General features: G+C 39.4%; 1 protein-coding gene across 1 annotated transcript in view; it reads left to right on the top strand.

Annotated features, from left to right (window-relative positions):
* The first annotated feature begins 9,164 nt into the window (after window positions 1–9,164).
* Stam (signal transducing adaptor molecule) overlaps window positions 9,165–23,403 on the top strand; it is a 55,351-nt gene continuing 41,112 nt past the window's right edge. The window contains exon 1 of the mRNA XM_038333069.2: window positions 9,165–9,384. Within this exon, the coding sequence (XP_038188997.1) occupies window positions 9,345–9,384 (40 nt within the window). The 5' untranslated portion in view covers window positions 9,165–9,344. The remainder of the gene's footprint in view (window positions 9,385–23,403) is intronic.

Raw genomic sequence — 23,403 nt, 5'->3', positions numbered from 1 at the left:
CCCAGGAAAGAGAAAGAGAAAAGGTAGCTATAAACAGATGGGGTTGAGGGGGCTGGAAAGGAAAGATCAAGTGGGGGTGAGGAGGGAAGTGGGGAACAAGGGGATCTAGGGAGAGACAAATAAAGGTAAGGGCCACCTGGGGAGTAGTATGGAAACCTAAGACAGCAGACGCTCCACTTTGTAGCTCAGCCATTCACATACTGGACTGGAGGAGTATTGAACTCATAAGCATGTATACCATGGGCACCTTGGAATTTTATTGTTAAAAATACCTATAGGCAAAAACATAAGCCATCTGTCTACAAAGTTGAATTTGCTCAACTTTAATCAAGAGGATTAGGGACTCACTCGAGCCAGGAAAGCAGATCAGTACCTTGTTGATCTGTCATCAGAGGAACTACCAATTGCAGCAGATGGGAACAAATATAGAAACCCACAGCCAGACATTACACAGAGAGTGAATGAGAGACCTTGGAACACTCAGCCCTGAGTGAGATGTCTCCATCAAATTCCTCCCCTCAGGCCTCAGGGAAACCTACAGAAGAAAACAAACTCAACCGCATCGTTGGAGGGTCCTTGTCTCATAATATTGTGCCGGGACTTTATTTTTATTTTACTTTATTCTTCGCTCATCTCTTATATCCCAACTACAGTCTCCCCTCTGTCCTCTCTTCCCAATTCCTCACACCTCCCCTTCCCCCCAGATCCACTTCAACTGCATTTCCCTTCAGAAAGGAGCAGGCCTCACAGGGATATCAGCTATGGCATACCATGTTGCAATAAGACTAGGCATATCCCCTTATATTAAGGCTGGACAATAAAATTCAGAAGAGGGCCCCAAAATCAGGCAATAGAGTCAGAGACAGCTCCCGCTGTTAGGTGTCCCACAAAAATGCCAAGATACACAACTGTCACATATATGCAGGGGGCCTAGGTCAGACCCATGCAGGCCCCCTGGTTGCCAGCTCAGTCTCTGTGAGCCCCTATGAGCCCTAGTTAGTTGGTTCTGTGGGTTTTCTTGTGGTGTCCTTGACCCCTCTGGCTCTCATAATCCTTTTTCCCCTCTCTATAGGATTCCCCAAGTTTCTGCCTCATGTTTGGCTGTGGGTTCTGTACCTGCTCCCATCAGTTGCTGGATGAGGCCTCTCTGATGATTATGCTAGGCTCCAGTACAAGTACAGCAGAGTATCCTTAGGAATCATTTCATTGACCCTGCCCCCAACATGTTTGGTTCTATCCAAGTTTTTGGAACTCTAGGAAGTGTCGGGTATAGGGTCAATCTAGTGGCATGGGTCTCAGTCTCAAGTTGGACCAGCTGTTGGCTGGCCACTCCCACAAGTTCTGCACCATCTTTACTTTTCTTTTTAAGTTGTATTTTATTTATATACTCATTTTTCTCTCTCCTTCTCTCTCCCCCTCATCTCTCCTATAGGTCCTTTGTATAGTGCATATATTATGGCTTACAGTTTTGTGTTTTATGGGACTCCTGAGTGTGTGAATGAGAGCAGTAGGTTTCTGTATCTACTTTTCGTCTGCATTTTCTTGTACTCTTTTCCTTGTGTTTGTTTTGTACTATTCCAATGTTTTGGGTTTCATTTTATCTGATTGTACTATTAATTATTTATTATTAATTAATTAATTATTTTTTAAAATAATGAAATTTTCAGGTAAATGAATGGAACCAGAATAAATATTGAATGAACTAGCATAAACCTTGAAACAGACACACACACGTTCTTGCTCATCTGTGATATCTTAGCTCTAAATCTTCAGATGTGAGTATATAACCTGAAGTAACCGCAGAAACCAGGAAAATAAAAAAGGGCCACAGGGTGGAGAAAGGAGTTTTAGAGAGGGGACTTGCACTGTGGCCAAGGACTATCAAGGACTATGTTAATATCTGTGGTCTGAGTTGCTGACGTGTGGATGTCCGTGGTCTGGGCTGTTGCCAGAACCATATGGAAGTCCAAGAGCCATGCTGCCGCTGACTGTTAGGCACAAAGAAGCTTTTTTTTTTTTTTTTTTTTTTTTTTTTTTTTTTTTGCAGTGGTATTGATGACGCTGACTCACAGTTGAGAATGAAAGACGCTGAAGGCTTCTGCGACAACCGCCCCCACACCACCAAAAAAAAAAAAGTCTTGACAGAAAACCACTGAAGAGAGCTCTTAAAAATTGTGATGGGGGCCCGGCAGTGGTGGTGCACACCTTTAATGGCGCACACCTTTAATCCCAGCACTTGGCAGGCAGAGACAGGCAGAGCTCTGTGAGGTGTGTGTGTGTGTGGTGGGGGGTGGGATTGTGAGATGGATGCTGGAAGGCTTCCGGTGGGGGTGGGGAAGAACTCAGTTTCCTTTAAGGGGCTGTCCACTGGGAGTCTGACCATGCTCCAATGAGTGTACGGCTGACATAGATGGGATGGTGTGATTTTTTTTCTTTTCTTTATTTCTCTTCTTTTTGGGGGGTGAGGACACAAGGGTGGAGGAGTGGACCTGGCAGGATTTGGAAGTGAGTGTGATCAGGGTGCATTCTGTGATATTCCCAAATAATAAATAAAACATTATGTTTAAAGGAAAAGAGAGGAATAGCAGGCTATAGATGATACAAAGGAGGAAATGGGAAATCGGGGGGGGGCTTCAATTGGGTGGAGGTAGGACAATACAGAAGGTGAGAGAGGGAAGACAACCATGTTTGTAAAAGCGAGTCATTATTTTATATTTACCTAAAATTACATATAGTACATATATATCAATATCTATCTATCTATTGATTGATTGATTGAGGCAGGGTTTCTCTTTGTATCCCTGGCTCTCCAGGAACTCACTCTGTAGACCAGGCTGGCCTCAAACTCCAAACTCAAACTCAGATATCCTCAGCCTCTGTCTTCAAGTACTGAGATTAAAAGCATGTGCCACACCATTTATACACACACACACACTATTAGTATATGTATGTAATAGTATATCATATATAATTAGTATAATATATCAATAACAGAATAAATATATTCTTGTATTAAAAGTGAGTTCCTTGTAGTCTGGTAATTTCTGATTGGATTGGACATTATTTTACTTTGTTATTTGGTGTAACTATGATCCATGTACTCAAGACTTTGGAATATCTTGCCACTTTTGTACTTATTTTTTTTCTTTTGCTTTGCCTATATGTATTTCTGTGTGAGGGTACCTGATCTTCTGGAACTGGAGCTCAGACAGTTGTGAACTGCTATGTAGATGCTTGGAATTGAACGTGGATCCTCTGGACGAGCAGTCAGTGCTCTCAACCACTGAGCCATCTCCTCAAACCCCACTTCACTCCACCCATCACCCTGAGACAGTTTCTCTGTGTAAAAGCTCAGGCTTTCCTAGAACTCAATTTGTAGATCAGGCTGGTCTCTGCCTCCTGAGTGCTGGGATTAAATGCATGCTGGATTAAATCCATCATGCCTGAGGTGGTTTGTTTTGTTATTAATTTGGTTTTGTTTTTCAATACATAGTTCCTCTGTGTATCCCTGGCCACTTCCTCTGTAAACCAGGCTGGCTTCAAACTCAGAGATACACCTGCCTCTGCCTCCCAAGTCTTGGGTTTAAAGGTGTGTGTCATCATGACCTGCTCCTCTTTCTCTCTCTCTCTCTCTCTCTCTCTCTCTCTCTCTCTCTCTCTCTCTCTCTCTCTCTCTCTCTCCTTAAAACTGGATCTTTCTCTGTATTTCAGGCTGCCCTCAAACTTAAAGTAATTTTCTTGCCTTAGCCTCCCACGCTGGGATTACAGGCGTGAAACACCAGCCTTGTTTATTTATTTTTTAATTTTCTCTGGAACTTCACCCAAGGTATACTGTTGTTTTTTTTTCTACAGATAATTAAGGTTCTGACTTTTTCAGTCTGTTTGATTTGTGTTCTTGGATTTTTTGTTAACTACTTCTAATTTAAATTTTCTTTTATAGACTGTTTTCCATTTCTACAATTTCCATGTGCTCTTTTTTGATACCACTTCTTTCACTCCTTTCTCTTTATTATATTCACTTTTCTGTCAAGTCTGGAATACATGGAGCATAGTTATAGCAGTTCTTAAAACATCACTGTGGCAGCTGAGACATCCTGCCATTTCGGAGTCTCTTTCTGCAGATTGTTCTCTCCTTATTCTTCTGTGACATGGGTTATGAGCCATATTTTTCTTCACATGTTCAGTAATTGTTTTCTTTATTGAAACCTGGCCACTACAGAGCTGTCCATTTAAAAATATTGCATCTTTGGGCTCTACAGTTTGGGCCATGTATTCCCCAAGTGTTAGTGTGTTAAAGGCTTGGTCCTCAGCTTCAAATTATCAGAGGTAGCAGAAATGTTAGAAGTGCAGTTCACTGAGAGGAGGTAGTGAAACTCCAGATACTCCCTGTCTTTTGTTTTCTTACTATGAAATGTATGATTCTGTTTTGCCACCTGTTCTTGCCAAGATATGCTACCTCAAAAAGGGATGAATGAATGAGCACGGGCTGAAACCTCCAACCTGGTTGCTAGTCTCTTGGCCTCCCCAATTCTGATTTTTTTTTCCTCCCTTCAGTACATTAGACCACTTTGGATTACTTTTGGGGTCTATCCCATAGTTTAGAAACCAGTTCTGGGCTGAAAGCTATTGGCTGTTATGTGGCTTAATGTACATTTCCGGACTCCTTGGAATTCGTTTTATGCTGCTATTGACGCATTCTTGAAATCAATCCTAACTTACTGCGTTACTTTTTCAGCACAGTGACAAAATGCCTGGCATAAGCAACTTAAAAGGAAGAAATATTTGTTCTGTTTCACACTCTCAGAGGTCTCAGCCCATGGCTAGCTGGCTCTTCTCTTTCTGGCTGTGAGTAGCAGAACACAAAGCTGCCATTCCACTGTATCATGAAACAGAGACAGAGAGATAAAGAAGGGATTTTGAAGATATTTTTCCTTCAGTTAGATCACATTTCCCATTCAGCTATGAACATTATCCATTGATGAGGCTAGCATCCTCATGATCTGATCATCTTCAATAGCATCACCAGTGTGAATACATGAGCCTTCAAGACACATTTCATATCGAATCCATAACACATGTATTTTCCCCAGCTTTCTTTTTCTTACAATAAAGTAAGTCCAGATTTCATTACCTCCTTATGGCCAGTAATAGTAACATGACATTTTAATCATAGCAGATTGCATTTATTCTATTTCATAAATATCTGTGGAACAACTAACTATAACGAGCCCATATATATATATATATATATATGTATAATTTAAAATATAATGCTTACATAGAGGTCACAATATTGTGGTAGTATTTAAACATGCCCCCTACCACAATTCCCTAAAAGCCATTTTATCAAAAGGCGAGGTTTTTTTCTCAGTTCTTGAATGTAGACACTGTGACTTCAGTGGGGCATAATTGAAGTGATGCTATCCCCATTTCCTAGTCCACATGTTAAGGAATTGGTAGCTTCCTTCTCCTGGTTCCTAGAATATTCTGACTTATGTCCATCCAATATGCTGGGAGAAGCCAAGCAGACACATAGCAAGTTCTGTGCAGTTGGTGTTGCTGACAGCCCCAAATGACTCAGCCAACTTCCAGCGTCTATTGCCAGATACACACTGAGCAAGTCCTCTAGATAATGAAAATGTGCTGTAGTCCTCCCAGTCATTCGCAGGTGCTCCTGTAGGTGCTGTATGGAAGAGAGATAAACTGTCCCTGCTGAAGTCTGACCAAAAGAAATCATTGTTTTTATTCTAAGAGGCCACATTTGGATGGTGTTGTGAAACAATCAATACCTGGAACAAATGTTATACCACTGAGTGCTGTGATAGAAGTGACCACTCAAACAATTAATTAACAAAAATTTATTATGTAGTATTAACTGGTCAGGTGTTGAGTTAGGAAAGGCTTTTGTCAGTGAGATCTAAGTGAAGATCCAGAGAGGGTCCAGAGATTTCTAAATAGAACAAAAGGGTAAAAATTGTTGGCTTCAGGTCATGGAAGGTATGGCACATCTGGACAGCTGTGGTAGTCGGGAAAACACTAATGTCCATGAAGACACGGTGATCAGGACCAGTTCATTAAGGGCTTAATCAAGATTAGATATTCCTCCCATGGAGTTCTTCCCACTCTTAAACATTCTTTCTCCCCTTTTCTTAATACAGCTATATTTGCTCTACTTTAAAAATGTGGATTAATTTTGAAGGCGAGGACTCTTTACACACCCATAATCAGGCAATAACTTAATTATTTAAGGACTTACTTCTTGATGTATATCCTATATTTATAGCATATAGATACCTCAAATCTATAAGAAGTTAATACTTATCGAATGATTGACTTACTGAGGAATCATATAAGAATTGTAAGGGAATGATATCACATTCATATATTAGTAAAACCACCCTGGCTGTAGTAGAGAGGACGGTTTACAGATTGGTGGGTTAAGTCCATTAACCAGGATACTATAACAACAGAATTTTTTCCGAGAGCAGCTTCATTTTACACACAGGTATCTTTATTTTTAATATAAAACAGTTTTAAAAGTCCAACAGAATAAAGGAATAAAACTTTTCAAAATTAACCATGGAATTTATTAAACACATCACAGAAACGTGCAATCAAGTCTTTAAAATGTCTTTTTTGGGGTATTAAAAATAAAACTAGCAATTTCAATATTTTAGATAATATGACAAGTTAACCTCAAGACACAAACTCATGCCACCTTTTATAACTGGCTTTTCTTGTACATATAACATTCTTATTTTTAAAACCTCTACCTTATAACATATGTCATCATAAAGATCCCTAATAGCTAACATCACTCTTTTAGGTCAGAACACATGGTTAATGTTATCAATACTAACATATATTATTCCCAATACTCACATATTGATGATTAAAGCTTGAGTAGTAGCTTTTTGTTAGCAACACAACAATTCAGTTTCATTTCTAGAGCATAAGGCATGCCCAAATATATTTTCATAACCATCTGGCTCTGAAACAGCAGTTATGATAAGCTACCTAAGGCGTAGTCCCGTCATTGTAAGTGGATAAGCTGACACCTAATTTTGTCAGCCCAGTGATCAAGAGCAGGACTACTGACAGCCAATGCTCTGCTTCCCATACAATAGTAGAAAGACTTTTCACTTGTCATAATGACACACAAGCATCTGATTATTGGCCTTTCAAAATGTTAAAAGAATGGTGGCTTTAAAACATGAACTTTGTTATATTTTATTTTAACACCTGCCCACACCCTTTGAAAGAAAAAAAAATTCATGAACAACAACAACAAAAATCCAGGGTGGTATTGTCCAGAAATAACTTTGTCATTCATATTTTCGTACGGCTGTTAAAAAATTGCCAGAATTTATTTCACATGTATTTGTAGACTTTTTTTTTTCAGCGCTAAGGACTGAACTCAGGATCTCTTGTATTCTAGACAAGTACTGTATCAATGAGCCACATCCTGAGTCATTCTTTACAATCTTAAAATTTTATGTACTCAGATGTCTATGTAAATACATATCTTTAGTGTTACTTTCAATGGCTAAATAATTTTCGTATCACAGACACTCTGATTTATTTGAGCAATACAATCCTAACTATTGATTGCACTAGAGTGCTTACTATATGTCAGGCAATATTACAGGGGATTTATTTCCACTAATTTTTTCAATCCTTGATAGTTTCTTATTATTTTTCTTTTAAATGAAGAAACAGACCTAAGAGATGAGTTTGTTCAATCTCTTCAATGTCAGACATTTTAGTGGTCATCAGTGCTTTGATATTATAAACAATGCTGTCATTAATATCTTGGTTCATGCTTTTTAAAGAATGTCTTTAAGTTCTAAACATCAGAATTGTTGGGACCAAAGCATATTTTCCAAAGCTCCTTATATACCTCCCGTTGTTTCTCTTAGGAATACTGTTAATTTGTACCTCACCCAGCAACTTTACAGTCCCCACCCTTGGATTCTTTTATCTTTGGTTTGTTTGTTTAGGATAGGGTTTCTCTGTGTAGCTGCGACTGTCCTGGAACATGCTCGATACATCAGGCTGACCTCAAACTCAGAGATCTTCTGCCTCTGCCTCTGCCTCTTTAGTGGAGTGAAGCACCACCGCTTGGGGGATTCTTTTCTCTTTAATTGACTGAAAACACTAACCACTACTTTAATTTGCTCGTCTCTTTTCAAAATTGGACTTCATTTTAAATTGAGTTTTGTAAGCAAGCATTTTTCTTGTACCGTCATGCCAATCCTGTTGTTGACATGTAACTGTTTATAAGCTACATTTATGTGTTATTTGGACATATTTTACATAATTTCCCTGTATGTGCAAGACGAGCTCTCTAATTGTATGTATTTCCAAGAAATGATCCTTAATATTTCCACATGATTTAGAGGGTAGTGTGTGTGATACACATGTACGAACTAGAGCACCAAATCAATATTTTAAGTTGCCAAGAACCAACGTCTGGTTCCATTTTTCGTTTTGTTTTTCCTGCTGTTGGGTGTGTGTGTGTGGTTATTCTCGGGCTGCGGAGGACTAATCTTCCAGTCACTGCAGCGGCCCAGTGACAGCACGTTTAGTCAGTCGGTGCCGACACCCAGAAAGCTTCCCTCTGATGTCAGGCTGGGGAAAAGAGCCAGCGTTAGTTGCCTCAGCCTCTCCGGAGACTGCGCGCCTTGACACTCCCCTCCAAGGGATTCCAGCCAGTTCCACCAGCTCACATGACTCCATCCCAGCAACTTCCTAGTCCCCTCACACCGAAATTTTACTCGGACAGCCCGAAGGACCGTCTGACCTTCTAGAGGGATTACTATATCACAACAACACTCCGAAGTGAACTCACGGAGTTAAACTAGGGATGCGCTCGACCCCAAAACGAACCCTCTTTTCTTTCTCAGTCTCTGATTCACTCCAGAGGTGCTTAGTCGGCCTCGGCGCGCCTGAAGGACCTCGTCCTCCCGAGACGCCCGAGCAATGGAAAAGCCCAGAACATAGCCGCTAATCCCATGGACCTGTGGGAGGTCCGCAGAGGAAGCAGTAGAGGAGGCTCCTCGCGTGTGTCTCGGCGGAAAGGCAGGGTTCTTGTCCCAGCTGGAGCAGGCAGCGCTCAGGTCGCCTGGATTCCCGACACGCCCCGCGCGGGGGCCTGCGCCGCTTCTCCGCCGTTGCCGCCGCCGCCTCTGTTGCTGGGGTGGGAGAGAGGAGGGGCCGAGAGGACCCTGGACCGCCCGTCCCCGTGGCTGTGTTTGTACCTGAGCGGCCTCCTTTCTCGGTCGTGCGCTGACGGCTGCGGTGTCGAGGGGCAGTCCCTGGGGACACCTCGGCAGGCAGCGGACATGCCTCTCTTCGCCACCAATCCCTTCGACCAGGATGTTGGTGAGTGTTTTCCCCGTCGTCCGTTCGTTCCCCGCCAGGCTGCGAGCCCACGCCGCCCACCCCCCGCGTTCCTCCCGGGCTGCAAGGCCGAGGAGCCCGCGCTCTTCTCTCCGGAGCCGGGAGAGGGTTGAGGACACGGCTCATCCTCTTGGAAAGAAATGGGGCAGAGAACCTCCCTAGTGGGCCTCGGCACGGGACTCGGGGGGCTTCGAAGGAATTGCTTAAGGGATTTGGGGTAGAGGGTTGCCTCGGGAGGAGCAGCCGATGAAGCCATCTGCCGCTGGGGCTCGGCTTCTGGAGAGGAGCGAAGGGCTGGGGCGTATCTTGGCTTGAGCAGATTGCTTATAAGCCCTATCGCCAAAGTATTTGCCTGGCCCAAATGGAAAGCTCCGGGAACTGGCAAAATGCTTCAGGTCAGGTTACTTAGGGTTTTTTATTTATTTATTTATTTTTATTATCTTTTTTAATCGCTCTTATAACGGTCCCTGGAGGAGAGAGGCCTGGATATGGGTAGATTGAAATATTGAGAGAGATGAAGGTGGACCACTTGGCAACAACAGAAACGCCTTTGGGATGCCTTCCTCAGACTGGGCCTCTGCCGTGGGGAAATGTGGAAGAGGATTTTGCATCAAGGAAGGGTCTGAAATGTTGAATTTTTGTTGTTTTCTGAATTATTGGTATTAGAGATCGATCATATTAGTTTAGCAGACTAACTGTCTCTTACTGGCCTGAAGGTCATAATGGAACTTGAATTTCTTGATAGAGAATTTTGGAGTGACTTGAATTCACATAGAGCTACGCTGGCAACAGTGTAGAAGGCAAACCCAATACCATCGCCAGTCCCACAAGACTGGTTTAGCCATCACTGTAGTAAAAGAACGTAAGGATAACTTGTGAGAGTTGCTTTATGAATTTTGTTTTTTGAGAGGTGAATTTTAAATTTTGCACTTTGAACTCTTTATAGCATCTCGCTGGAAATCATATTACTGCCACTTCCTGCTTGGTCCATAGTGATTTAAATGAATGTCCCGAATCTGAGCAGTGGATGGAACGTTAGAAATCATCAATAATGCTAAATAAGTAATGAATTGGAAAATTGTGTTTGCTAAGTGCTTAGCACCCGTTCTTACAGAACACGGTGTTCACTGTCTTAAGACACTGAACTATGAAGGCCATCACATGGTTGCTCGTTGGCCTGCTTACCACTTACTTCATCAGTGTCCGGGACAAATGCTTAATAATGAAACATACTTGGTGCTTCTGTTCCCAGCACTTACGTATCTAGTATTTATTTGGTTTTTTTGTTTCTCTTCCAGGGGCTGGGAGGTCTGCGCCACCATGCCCACCTAGCCTAATGGACCTAGTTGTAATGGCATCTTGCTTCCTGCTAATCAGTCACATTTATATTTTCCTGGCTTGTTTGTTTTCGTGGTGTTAGGAATGGAACCCAGGGCCTAAAACGTGTTTCTTCTCATTTTTCGAAACTACATTTGCATTGGGTTTGGATAGATTTCTTTATGCTAAACCTCTTTTTGCTTCCCATGCCACCCGTTTCAAAGACAGGCCCTTTCTTGCCTTTATGCTTTTGCTTCCATTATTTGATCTGTCTTTCTGCATATATGTCTTGTGCTTTAAAGCCAGCTTAGAATACAACTTGTTCTACCTAAGTGATCTGCTGAGTCCTGCATCATGGATCTCATAGCAAAATTATTGACAGTTTGAAACAGATGAAATTCTTAAGTGGGCTTATGTTTTATACAATGAAGAGTGTTGGCTTTTTAATGTCTCTTGGGGTGTTTAAATACTTTGTGTTTCAAAACTATTGTGATGTTCACCTTCCCCAAACTCCTACAATTTTCAATCTTTTTTTCTTTCCTAAATTAAGCATTAGGCCGTTGTGTTCTTTATTTTGCTCCTTGTTTGATGGCTACTACATAATCAGCTTTGAATAAATGCTTGTTGAGATGAAACTGTGTTAAACCTGCTAGACATGGATGTTTAAAAAATTCAGTTTGAATTATAAAGATAATTTATACCATCAAGTTCCCTACTGATTTGTATTTACCAATTCCAAAAGTCAAGTTCTTTATCTTTTTTTTTTTAATTAAAATCTTAAATTTTTCTTCTGTGATTTATCCATAGGTTTCTAGTCACCAAACTTTTTCTAGTTTTCTGCTTAGCTTTTTAGTCTTTGTGTGTGTGTGTGTGTGTGTGTGTGTGTGTTTGTATTTTTTCCCCCATATCTAATGTTAAGCAACCTGGACTCAGCATAAAACCTCTGCTCCATTGACACTTTGTTCTCTTAGAGCCTTAGGAGGCTTAGTGTTAACTAGAATTTGGAGTGATTTGCTTCAACTCAAGTTTCAGGTTAGTTGTTTAGCAGCAGTGTGTGGCTTTGAGGCATTTGGTTAGATATTCTACACCTTTGTTTCCTTGTCTTTAAATAAGGAGTATAAGAATTATAATGTTTCTTAGCTTACAGGGTGGTAGAACTAAGTCAGTGTTTTAAAAGCACATAGAAAAGTCTCTTTTTTGTAATTTGTGAAGTGAGATTTTAAAACAAAAAAAAAGTTACTCTCTTAGCTTTAAACACTTCGTGTAGTCCAGTGGCTCACAAGTTTAAATAGTCTTGCTATGTATTGGAGATTTGGGTATCCATCTACTCGATATTTCCAGTGGATTTTTTTTTTTTTTTTTTTTTTTTTTTTTTTTTTTTTTTTTGGTTTTTCGAGACAGGGTTTCTCTGCAGCTTTTTTAGAGCCTGTCCTGGAACTAGCTCTTGTAGACCAGGCTGGCCTGGAACTCACATAGATCCACCTGCCTCTGCCTCCTGAGTGCTGGGATTAAAGGCGTGCGCCACCACCGCCCGGCTTCCAGTGGATTTTGATTGGAGTCTAAAAACAAGCATGTCAGAAACCTATTTCCCTCTAGCTTCTCATTCTGGCATCCTAGCCCCTCTCAGTGGATTGAGTCATTGATATTTCCTGTTAGTCAGTTCTGATGTCTCAGAGTCATCCTTGATTCTTTCCCACTCCATCCTGTCAGTAAGGTCTTTTGGTTCTACTTAACGTGTATCCAGAATCTTGTTACCTCAGCATTGCCATACTCAACCGTCTCAGCTGCTTTTAGACAGAGACTGTAGCTGGGGCTCCCAGTAGGATTTCTTGTTACTCTTTTGTTCATTAGTCTTTAAAAAGTACTGGGTAAGGTCACCCACCTGTTCAGAAATCTCTGGTAATTTTCTATTTATCCACATAAAGAGAGAGATGATTGTCATGTCATGCTTCTTGGATCTGAGCATTCCAAGCATTCCTTCCTCTGTAGCTTCATAGGCCATTTTCTTTGCTTATGTTATTTAAAGTTGTGATGTCCATCACATCATTATAGGGCTCTATTCAAAATTCATATTCTGAGAGAGGCTTTCCTCATTGCCGTCTCTTAAAGAATCTGTCATTTTCTACTTCGTGCTGTTTGTTCATTTTCTTGATAAGTTCATCAATAGTCTTGTGTGGTATAAACTTCATAAAGATGAGAACTTTTCATTCTTGTTCCTAGTACCTTTGGGGCAATTCCTGGAACATACTAAACACACAATTTATCTAGTAATGAATTACTGATAATTTTCTAGATTGTTAGTTTGGTGTTTCATTACCACTTAAAAATCAATTTATTATAAAACGGAGCTTACCTTTCTCTGTTGTTCTTTTCATTCCTTGATTGGTTTATAATGCTCCATTTATCTTGACTTTTGAAATAAAAAAGTGCTGGCCTCTTCCCTCCCTTCAGTGCTGGAGATCTAACCAAGGCCTTGCAAGTATCAGGGAAGCATGGTTCTTACCTATACCTTGCAGTTCCTGGCCTTGTTATCTTGAGTTGGGGTTCTCACTGTATCCCAGGTTTGCCTTGAACTTGAGATGCTCCTACCTCTGCCTCCTAAGTCCTGAGGAGACAGGTGTGCAACAGTAAGCCTCGTGCTGATAAGAAATGTCTTTGAATCATTCCTTTGTCTCTACTAAATGTTGCTTTTGATTTTTATAATAATAATTTAGTAGTCAGGTGTGGTGGTCCACTCCTTTAATTTTAGCTCTCAGGAGGCAGAGGCAGGTGGATCTCTTGGTTGGAGGACAGCCTGATCTACCTAGTGAGTTCCAGGCCAGCCAAAGATATATAACAAGACCTTGTCTAAATAAAAATAAATAAGTTAATTATTTTTTTAAAAAAATAATCATTTTTAGTCAAACTCTCTTTGACCAGTTCATATCCTGCATATTGTTAATCAGCTATACTTACTTTTTTTAGCATTTCACTTAATCCAGTCAGCATCATGAGTCACAGTCAGATTAATTTTTGTCCTAAACCAGTGGTTCTCAACCTTTCTAATATGACCCTTTAACACAGTTCCTCATGTTGTAGTGGCCCCAAGCATAAAATTGCTCATATTGCTACGTCATCACTATAATTTTACTACTGTTTTGATCATAATGTAATATGTTATGAATATGTTAATGAATCTTAACATAATATTTTTTGGAGAGAGGTTTAGCAACAAGGTCGTGACCGTGGGTTGAGAACCATTGTTGTAAAGTGCAGAGATATTTATTGGCTTTTCTAAATATTGTAATTTAGCTTATGAAATGTAAAGTCATAATTATGATAGTAGGCAGTTTGCTAAATTACTATTGGTGAATGGGAGAACTTTGTATTGGACCAAATCAAGCCCCTTTGAATTTACTTTTCAGTATTGTAAGTAGTTATGAAAATATCTCACTCATAGGATTGCTATCAGGGTTATTTGTGAAAATACTTGATATTCTGATTCTTTACTGGTGTTGAATATGCTTCATATACCTCAAATTCAGTATGTTCAAAATTATAATGAAGCTTTTTTCAATTAACATTTTTCCCTTTGTTTTTTATGACTGGACATCAGTTGTTTATATTGTTACACAGGCCAGTAACCTATGTGACATTTTGACTTCTATGATTATAATTCCATTCCTAAGAACAAATATGTACTGTTGACTATGTCATAGACACACCTACCATGCTCCCTCAGGATACTGATAATATTGTGTATGCTTTGAATCCATCCCTCTGTTCCTGCAAAGGGGAAGGTATTTTACCATTGTAAATACCTTTTAAATTAGTACAGAAGTGTCTGTTGTTTTCCTCTTTCTCTAGTGATGGTTCATCCAAGCACACTGGAGGCAGAGGCAAGCAGATCTCTGTGAGTTCAAGGCCAGCGTGGTCTACAGAGCTAGTTCCAGGACAGCTAAGCCTACATAGAGAAACCTTGTAAAGAGTATAATGTAATTCTTTTGATTAAAATACTTTAATCAAATCTATAGCCTCATTTGAGCTTCTTGTGATGGCTTATAATAACTCAGATCTTTGGCTCATTTCTGCCTTGCTGTGTAACCTTGGCAGGCAGAAGTGCTTTAAGTGATGCAGGCTGTGCTTTGAAGCAGTCCTCCTGACTCTGCATCTAAATACTGGGATTTTAGGTTTGGAGTTCCTGTGTCTGACTTGTCTTCTTTTTAATTTTGCAACCTCATCTGCTATACATATTCTATTCCTTTCTTAAAGGTGTATTTCTACTCCTTATTGTTTTTATGCAACTATGTTTGGTCAGATAGAAGAAATATGGTTTTCTTCACTAGTTTTTTTTCCTTTGAATGTTGAGGACTGAACCCAGTGTCTGAAACATAAGCCTATCCATTACCATTAAGCCTTAAGCTCCCTTTGCCCAGTTTTAAAGAACTATAGCATCCTGAAACTGACTGATGACAATCTTTTTCCCTATGGAATGGTTGTTAGAGGAAATTATCCTGTCCCATTTCTTTGCTTTCTCAAAGGTTCAACAGTCGTTTTAGAAAATCAGAAATAACTCCTTCTCAGTAACTGTTGAGAAGACTTAAAATGCAGTTGAGGTATTTATGTGTTATCCTTTTGAGTACTGTTAGAAAATCCTTACCTTCTCTTTATGACTGTTGTCTTAGTTGGTGTTCTGTTGCTGCAAAGAGACACCATCAGAGCAACTCTTATAAAAGAAAGCATTTAATTGGAACTGGCTTACAGTTCAGAGGTTTAGTTCATTATCATGGCAGGAAGCATGGCAGCATTCAGGCAGACATGGTTCTGGAGAAGGAGTCCAGAGTTCTACATTTGGATCAGCAGGAAGAGCCCACCCCCAATGACATACTTCTTCCAACAAGGCCACATCTCCTAATAGTGCCTCTCTCTATGAGCCTATGGGGGCCCATCTCCATTCAAACCACCACAACTGTAGAGATAATCTAAAGATAAAATGAAATCATAAGCTTTGAATTCTTTAGAAATACGTCTGGTGCATGTGTGTGTGCGTGCATGGGAGGGAGGGAGAGAGAGAGAGATGTCTACACACCTACCCCCATGCTCTGGTTTTATCTTAGAAATTAATAGTTTTTACTTCATTTGCTGTTTATAAAACGATGTTGAATTGCTACTGGTAGGTCTTTTGGTTTGGTTTTTGGGTGTTGTTGGTGGTGTATGTGTGTGTGTGTTTTCTTTTTTTTTTGGTTTTTCGAGACAGGGTTTCTCTGCAGCTTTTTTAGAGCCTGTCCTGGACCTAGCCCTTGTAGACCAGGCTGGCCTTGAACTCACAGAGATCCGCCTGCCTCTGCCTCCCGAATGCTGGGATTAAAGGCGTGCGCCACCAGTGTGTGTGTGTTTTAAGACAGGGTTTCTCTGTGTGACAGCTCTGACTGTCCTGGAACTTGCTTTGTAGACCAGGCTGACCTTGAATTTGTAGAGATCCTCCTGCCTCTGCCTTCCAAGTGCTTGGATTAAAGATCACCACTGCCTGGGTTATATTCTTCTGATTTGGGAAATAGTTATTTTAAGAGTTGAGAAGAATTGTGCCACTATTTGGTTGATCTTGAGGCAGCATCAGAAATGATGTGGTCAGTTCAGAGTTGTAAATTGCATTGTTGGTTTTTTGTTTGTTTTGTTTTGAGACAAGATTTCTCTATGTAGCCTTGGTTGTCCTGGAACTTGTTCTGGAAACCAGGCTGGCTTCAAACTCAAGAGAGCCACCTAATTCTGTCTCCCAAGCGTTGGAATGAAAGGCATGTACCAAATACAAATTTGAGTCAGATGCTGATTGTATACATAGGACGTGAAGAAGGAATTCCGTTTCAGCATGTTTGCTAAAGATTATACCATATATGCTTGTTGGAAATGTGTGTGTGTGTGTGTGTGTGTGTGTGTGTGTGTGTGTGTGTGTGTGTGAACTTGGATATGTAAGCCAAATAAACCTTTTCCTCCCCCTTTTTTTTTTTTTTGGTCATGGTGTTTTATCACAACAATAGAAATGAAACTAAGATGCCATATATTCTTGGAAATACCATTAATTTAGGAAATATGAAGTCATAATTATGATGATAGATAATTTATAGTTGATCAAAATAGGTCCATTACTTTTAGTTAGCTAGTAACTTTAAAAAAATAGGTTTCATTTTGATCACTTAGATGTATTTTTACTTAGGTTTTAAGATTTAAATATTTTAATTACATATAGGTATCTCTTTGAAAAATAGCCTGCTTGGCTACCAGTCCAAGATGAATTAAATATTAAAATGTACTACCAAATCAAAGTAACAAAAGGTTCTCCTTCTCAAAGATGAAGTAAATAAGGCTGACTGAGTCTTTTTGGGATGCAAAACAGTGAGGACCCGTCCTACAGGGCTTTAGATACTCAACTTTTACCTGTGGGGCGTTTCTTAACATTTGTTTGATACTTAGGCTGTGAGCATGTTTTTTTTTTTTTTTTTTTTTTAACCTTTAAAATAGAGCTGATTATTTTCAAAAAATCTAGAGTATATTTTGGATGCCTGAATAATTGCAGGTAGATTTGAAACAGTTCTAACCTGGTCAGAACAAAACCAAAAAGCCGTTTATAGCTGCATTCTAAACAGCCAGCATAGTTGTTAGAGTCGCATCAACTTTTTCACATTTTCTTTCTTATAAGCTCCTTTTATATTGGTAGGAAAGAATTATTTTTCTAGCAACCCATATTTGATTATATTTTTGCTTGTTCAGTGTTTCTTGAATCAATACAAATACTTCTTCTAATGTGTTACATTGTAGTGTAACTGTGTCTTATTATTTCAGCTTTTTCCAAAGTGGTCTGCATAACAGCCAGTCTGGATTCATTATTCTGCTTTCCTGTTTGTATTACTTTATGCTTTATTGCTTAAGTAGAAAGAAAGGAGGTCTTTCTGTTTCTTTTTAGTTTCTAAATATATCCAACCTTTTTGATTTTTTTTCTTTCTTCACCACCACTTTTTACTTTCAAATTGATTTGGTCTTTATAATTTCTGTGACACCTTTCCTATCCCGTGTTAGGTGTGTATCTGTTAATTTTGTTTGTCATTGCAGTTGTAAGGCACTTCAGATATGACCTGGAATGGGATTGAAATCCATTTTATTTTCTTGAATATGTACTGAAATTTTATAGTCTTCTATAAAATCAACTTATCAATGTAGAGGTGAGATAGGTGATCCTATTTCTGAAATCGTACCTTGTTCTATATTCTTGTATCAAGACAGATTAAACTGGACATGGTGGTGTTTATTGGTCTTCTTATCATTCAAATGGCTGAGAAAGGAGGATTATGCATTCAGGGCCAGCCTGGGCTCTATAGTGAATTTAAGGGTTACTTAGTCTGTGTAGCAAGACCCTGTCTTAAAAAGGAACTCAATTAAGACAGATTATCCAGAGATACACATAACAAATTGATATGATCAAATTTTTTTTTTTTTTTTTTTTTTTTTTTTTTTTTTTTTTTTTTTTTTTTAGCATGGGAGCTGTAGTCTCAGATATCTGGGATGTTCTGCTCATTTTATGCTTAAATTTGATGTTTGCAGAGCTATGTAAAAAAGTTATTGGACAGAAAGGCTGTGAGCTAATGGTAATGGCCTGAGTAGAAAAACCTACCAAGACCCAGCCATTGAGATGATTCTCCTCTGTGCTATAGCATTTGTTTCTCCCGAGTGTAAGCAGGACACCTCTGGAATGAGGGTCTTAATTTTTTTTTTTTTCCTTAGTGGCCAGCTCCTAGACAGAGGAAGATTAGACAAATCCTAGTTTTTACTGCTGGCTGTGGAAAGAATGGCTTTTAGTTACTATAACACACCCTTGCAAAGAATAATTCTAGTTTTATGACTTTGGTTATGGGAGAATGTAGGACAGGACAGAACAGGAAGGCAAGAGGGAAAAAAAGCTTCATATGAGGCCTTTACTTTGAGATACTACTTTTTGAGCCTAACAGTGCAATTAAAATGCTTTGAAAATTGTGTATTCTTACATAGGAATTAATAAGTTGCTTTTGCTATTTTACTTATTAAAAGATTGTACAGTGGTATTGTAGCTTGAATATGCCCCTCAGGTTCATGAGCTGGAAGCTTGGTGCTCACTGTGGCAATGTTGAGAGGTGATGGGATCCTTAGTGGAACTTAGTAGGAAGCAGTTAGGTTATTGGAAGTACCAAACCATTGGAAGAGATTATTGTAGTTCGTATGGAACCTGGACTAGTTCCTATGAGAACAAGCTGCTATTTTTATAGTTTTTAAAGTAAGCCTGTTCTCTAAAATCCCATGGCCTCCTGTTGTATGTAATTCTGTGACTGTTGTGTTAAAATCTACTGTGAGGTCTTTATTAAAGGATGTACTGATGGGTCTGCTAGAGCAACCAGTCTGAGGTATTTTGTTGTACAATCAAAACCTGATGGTATAGACAGTGAGGCATAAGTCCTGTATGTACTAGTACCTGTGTGTTAATGCCTTTCTTGCTAGGTGTTTATTCTAGTTGTCCAGTGCTAGAGACTAACTTGGTAAGCTATGCTATGTTCCTGACAGCTATGATATCCATCATTTTGTAAGTCTGCAAAGTATTTTATGCTATTAAACTTCCCAACACCTGTAGCTCTCAGTAGTATGTCAGATAGAGAATTTTCTTGAATTAGGAGGGCACTGAGGAGGAGAAGGAGGCAGGGGTTTCATTGTTAACATGATTATGATAAGCTACTACAAATAAGAATATTGGTATGGGTAGATTAGTCTCAGGCTAAAAAAGTTAAACTTGTATTGAAGGTCATAATGATATTACATTACTTTATCACTGTGCCCCAGACAAGCCTGACTGCTTTGTGCTTCTGTGCAGCCTTGACCATTGTACATAGCTTCTGTTGAACCTAAATTGCTTTGTTCTGTTTTCTTTTTCCCAGTCATTTGTGTTTTCATGTTAGAAGATTATTTCAGCTGTTAATCCTTGGCCGAGTGCCACTGGTTAATACTTGGGGGGAAAAATGAACACACATTGGAAGTGCTGATAACATAGTTAGATTTCTTTGATCTTGACCTTCATCAAGGGTTTTCTGGTGGTTTGTTACTAGAGACTTTCCTCAACCCTCTGTGTTTTGTTTTTAGTGTCCGTCTTTCATAATTGAGCAGAGCAGAGCACACAAAGAAGTCTTCTAAGCATGTCTCAGAAGGTGATAGTCTTGATGTTTAATCAGCCTTGCACAGTTAGTACAGATCTCTCTTGGTCAAAGCATATACATTTTCTAAACATTGTTGAATTCAGTTTCTTCACATTTTGCTGGGATTTTTTGCATTTATAATTATGGAAAGGATTTATTCATAGTTTTCAAGTTAACAGTGTTGCCTGACTTGAGTATTAATGGTAACACTGGAAGTGTTGATAAGTTAGGAGGCATTCTCCCTGCTTCTGCCTTTTGCAAATGATTGTGGAGAATTGCTTTAATATTTTTCCTTACATGTTTTGCAGAATTTGCTTATAAATTCAGTTGGGCCTGATACTTTGTGCTTTGAAAGATTATTAACTTTCTTGGTTTATTTTCCTTAATAGATAGCTTGTTTGGATTATCTGTTTGCATATACCTTGAAACACATTGGCTTGCTTCATCCAAGTGATCAAATTAGTGGGCATAGAGTTTGTAATATTTATTTTGTAATATTCATGAAATTCTCTGATGTGGGAGAGTCTTCTGTTTGTGTTGATTTCATTCATTAATAAAGAAACTGCCTTGGCCCATTAAATAGGCCAGCCCTTAGGTGGGTGGAGTAGACAGAACAGGAAGAAGGAAGTGAGGTAGATGGCTCAGACAATTGCCCTGCCTCTCCTCTGGGACAGTAGCCATGAAACCAGCCATCAGGTCAGACATGCTGAATCTTTCCCGGTAAGACACCACTTCATGGTGCTACACAGATTATTAGAAATGGGTTAGTCAAGATGTGAGTAAGAGGCTGAAACTAATGGGCCAGGCAGTGTTTAAATGAATACAGTTTGTGTTTTGTTATTTCGGGACATAAGCTAATCAGGCTGCCTGGAGCTGGGCGGCAGGATTGCAGCCTGTCGCCTCCACACTACAGAAATTCTCTCTCTGATTCCTAGTACTAGTACCTTGTATTTTTTTCTTAGTTAACTTCCCTAGATGCATATTGATTTTGCTGATCTTCAACAGTTGTACTGATTTTTGTAAAACTTGCTTATCTGTTTTCAGTTTTGTCAGCTTGCTTTACATTTCATTCGTTTGGAGGCTGTCTTAGTCATTGTTCTATTGCTGTGAGACACAGTACCAAGGCAATTCTTATAAAAGAAAGCATTTAATTGGGGGCTTGCTTACAACTTCAGAGGGTGAGTTCATTTCCATCATGGCGGCAAGCAGGCATGGTGCTGGAGAAGTAGCTGAGAGCTGAGTCCTGATCCACAAGCAGGGAGACTAGGCTTTTGAAGCCTCAAAGTTCACCCCCAGTGACATACTTTCTCCTCCAGGCTACATCCCCTAATCCTTCTAATCCTTTCAAATAGTGTCACTGCCAGATGACTAAGCATTTAAATGTATGAGTTTATGGGTGCATTCTTATTCACACCATTACAGAGTCTTTAAACTATTTTATTCATGTTGTTTAGAAGTATATTGGGCTAAGAGGTAGCTAAGTTGGTAAAGTGCTAGTCTAGCATATATAAAGCCCTGGATTTTCATTCCTAGAACCTCATGAACCAGGTGTGGTGATGCACTGGTAACCCCAGCACTGAGAAGTAGAGAAAAGCAGATCAGAAGTTCAGGGTCATTCTCGCTACTTTGTGAGTCCAAGGCAACATGGGCTACATGAGATCCTATCTGAAAATAAAAACTCTAAAACAAGAACAAACAACAACAGCAACAAGACATAAAAAAAAGGAAAAAAGAAAAAAAAAGTAGAGCCAGTGAAATGAGATAGCTTGGTGGTAATGGTGTTTGCATGACTTAAGTTTGATCTCAAGTATCTACATGGTGTTAGCATAGAACTGACTCTGCAAATTGTCCTCTGATTTCTCATACACATATGTGTGCACATAAACACATAAACAAGTTAATAAAAAAGAAGTGTATTGTCTCCATGTATTTAAGGATTTTTTTAGTTACTGCTTACTACATTAATTCTTTAGTGGCCTGAAAGCAAACACTATATGGTTTGTATTTATAGTACTTGTCTTAGTGTATATTATGGTTTGGATGCAGTCTATATTGGTGAATTTGTACATGGGCTAGAGAAGTGTGTTTTCTATTATTGCAAAAAGTAGTTCATTGATTTTAGGGTGAATGGCCAGTGGGCCCTAGAGACCCATTTACCTCTGTCTCCTCAGTATTGGGACCATAATTATGTACCACAATGCCTAGCTACTTCTGCTTTCGTTGCTCTTGCTTCTTCCTCTTCTTCTGATAATATAATTATGATCATTATGATTGTTGTTATTTTGGTTTTTCTAGGCAGTGTTTCTCTGTTTAACAGCCCTGGCTGTCCTGGAACAAGCTCTGTAGACGAGGCTGGCCTTAAACTTACAGAAATCCACCTGCCTTTGTCTCCTGAGTGCTGGGATTAAAGGTGTACGCTACGACTGCCTGGCGATGATGATGATGATGATGATGATGATGATGATGATGATGATTATTTAAGTGTATATACTGGGGATCAAACTCAAGTTCTCATGAATGCATGTCAAACAGCTTTACTGATTGAGAAATTTCATTAACCTCTTGTCTATGATTTTGATGTTTAATATTCATTTTTATTCTTAGAATTTTTATCTGTTTGCACTGTCTGTTGTTCTTGTAGACAGTTCTTGCGTATTAATCATAGTTTCAAAATTCTTAACTCCAGTATTCTGTCATCTATCAGTCAGAAATTTGCTTTGTTTTTCAGATTGCTTTTGTCTTTTAGTTAAATTCTTGCTAAAATTCCAACATTGTTTACTGGAGAATAGGGACCCATGCTAGATCTTTAGTGACCTTTCCATAGTCCTGAGCAATGTATCAGAGTGGCAGCATGGTGATTACATTGTTGAGTCTGTGCCTCTGGACCATGAACTTCACAAATGCTTCCTAGTGTTTTCCCGTCATGTAAGGCAGTGTGACTAGGGTGAACTGTAGTTGGGTGCTCCTCTTCCTTCAGGTGAAAAGCTTGAGGAAGGTAGAGTTGGGATGTTTCCTACCTCAAGTGAGTTTATCTCTGGTTAAACTAATTAGGATAGTTGATAAAATGTAGGCCTTAATTATTCAAAGAAGAGGCTTTAATAAGAACCGAGTTCTCTGGGGTCTTTGAAAATTGTTTCATTTTTCTTCCTAGCATTTCTTTTGTACATTCACTTTGCACTTAGTGTAATTCTTACAGTTAAAGCTTATTTTGTGTGTGGATCCTTGTGATTTCACCCCTGGAGTTTAAACTTGGGTACGTGTCCTCACTGAGCTCTTCCAGTTTGTCACTTAGGTTTGGGTCCTCCAGCTTGTCATTGGTTCCTATGAAGATAACTGTGCTAAATTGGAATTCTTTCCTTTTTGTCTCTGTGTAGTTTTTGGGTCAGCATTTGGTGGTAGATTCCCTTCACTGAAGGATCTAAAAAGTATTAGGCTTTCAGTATATTCAGCTTTTTGTTTGTTGGGTTGGAGGGATGACATCATTTCTCCTTACATGCTG

This window comes from Arvicola amphibius, chromosome 6, assembly GCF_903992535.2.
Source record: "Arvicola amphibius chromosome 6, mArvAmp1.2, whole genome shotgun sequence".
In the NCBI taxonomy this organism is placed as follows: Eukaryota; Metazoa; Chordata; class Mammalia; order Rodentia; family Cricetidae; genus Arvicola; species Arvicola amphibius.
The sequence above is the reverse complement of the archived record's forward strand: the minus strand, read 5'-3'. Positions and strand labels throughout refer to the sequence as shown.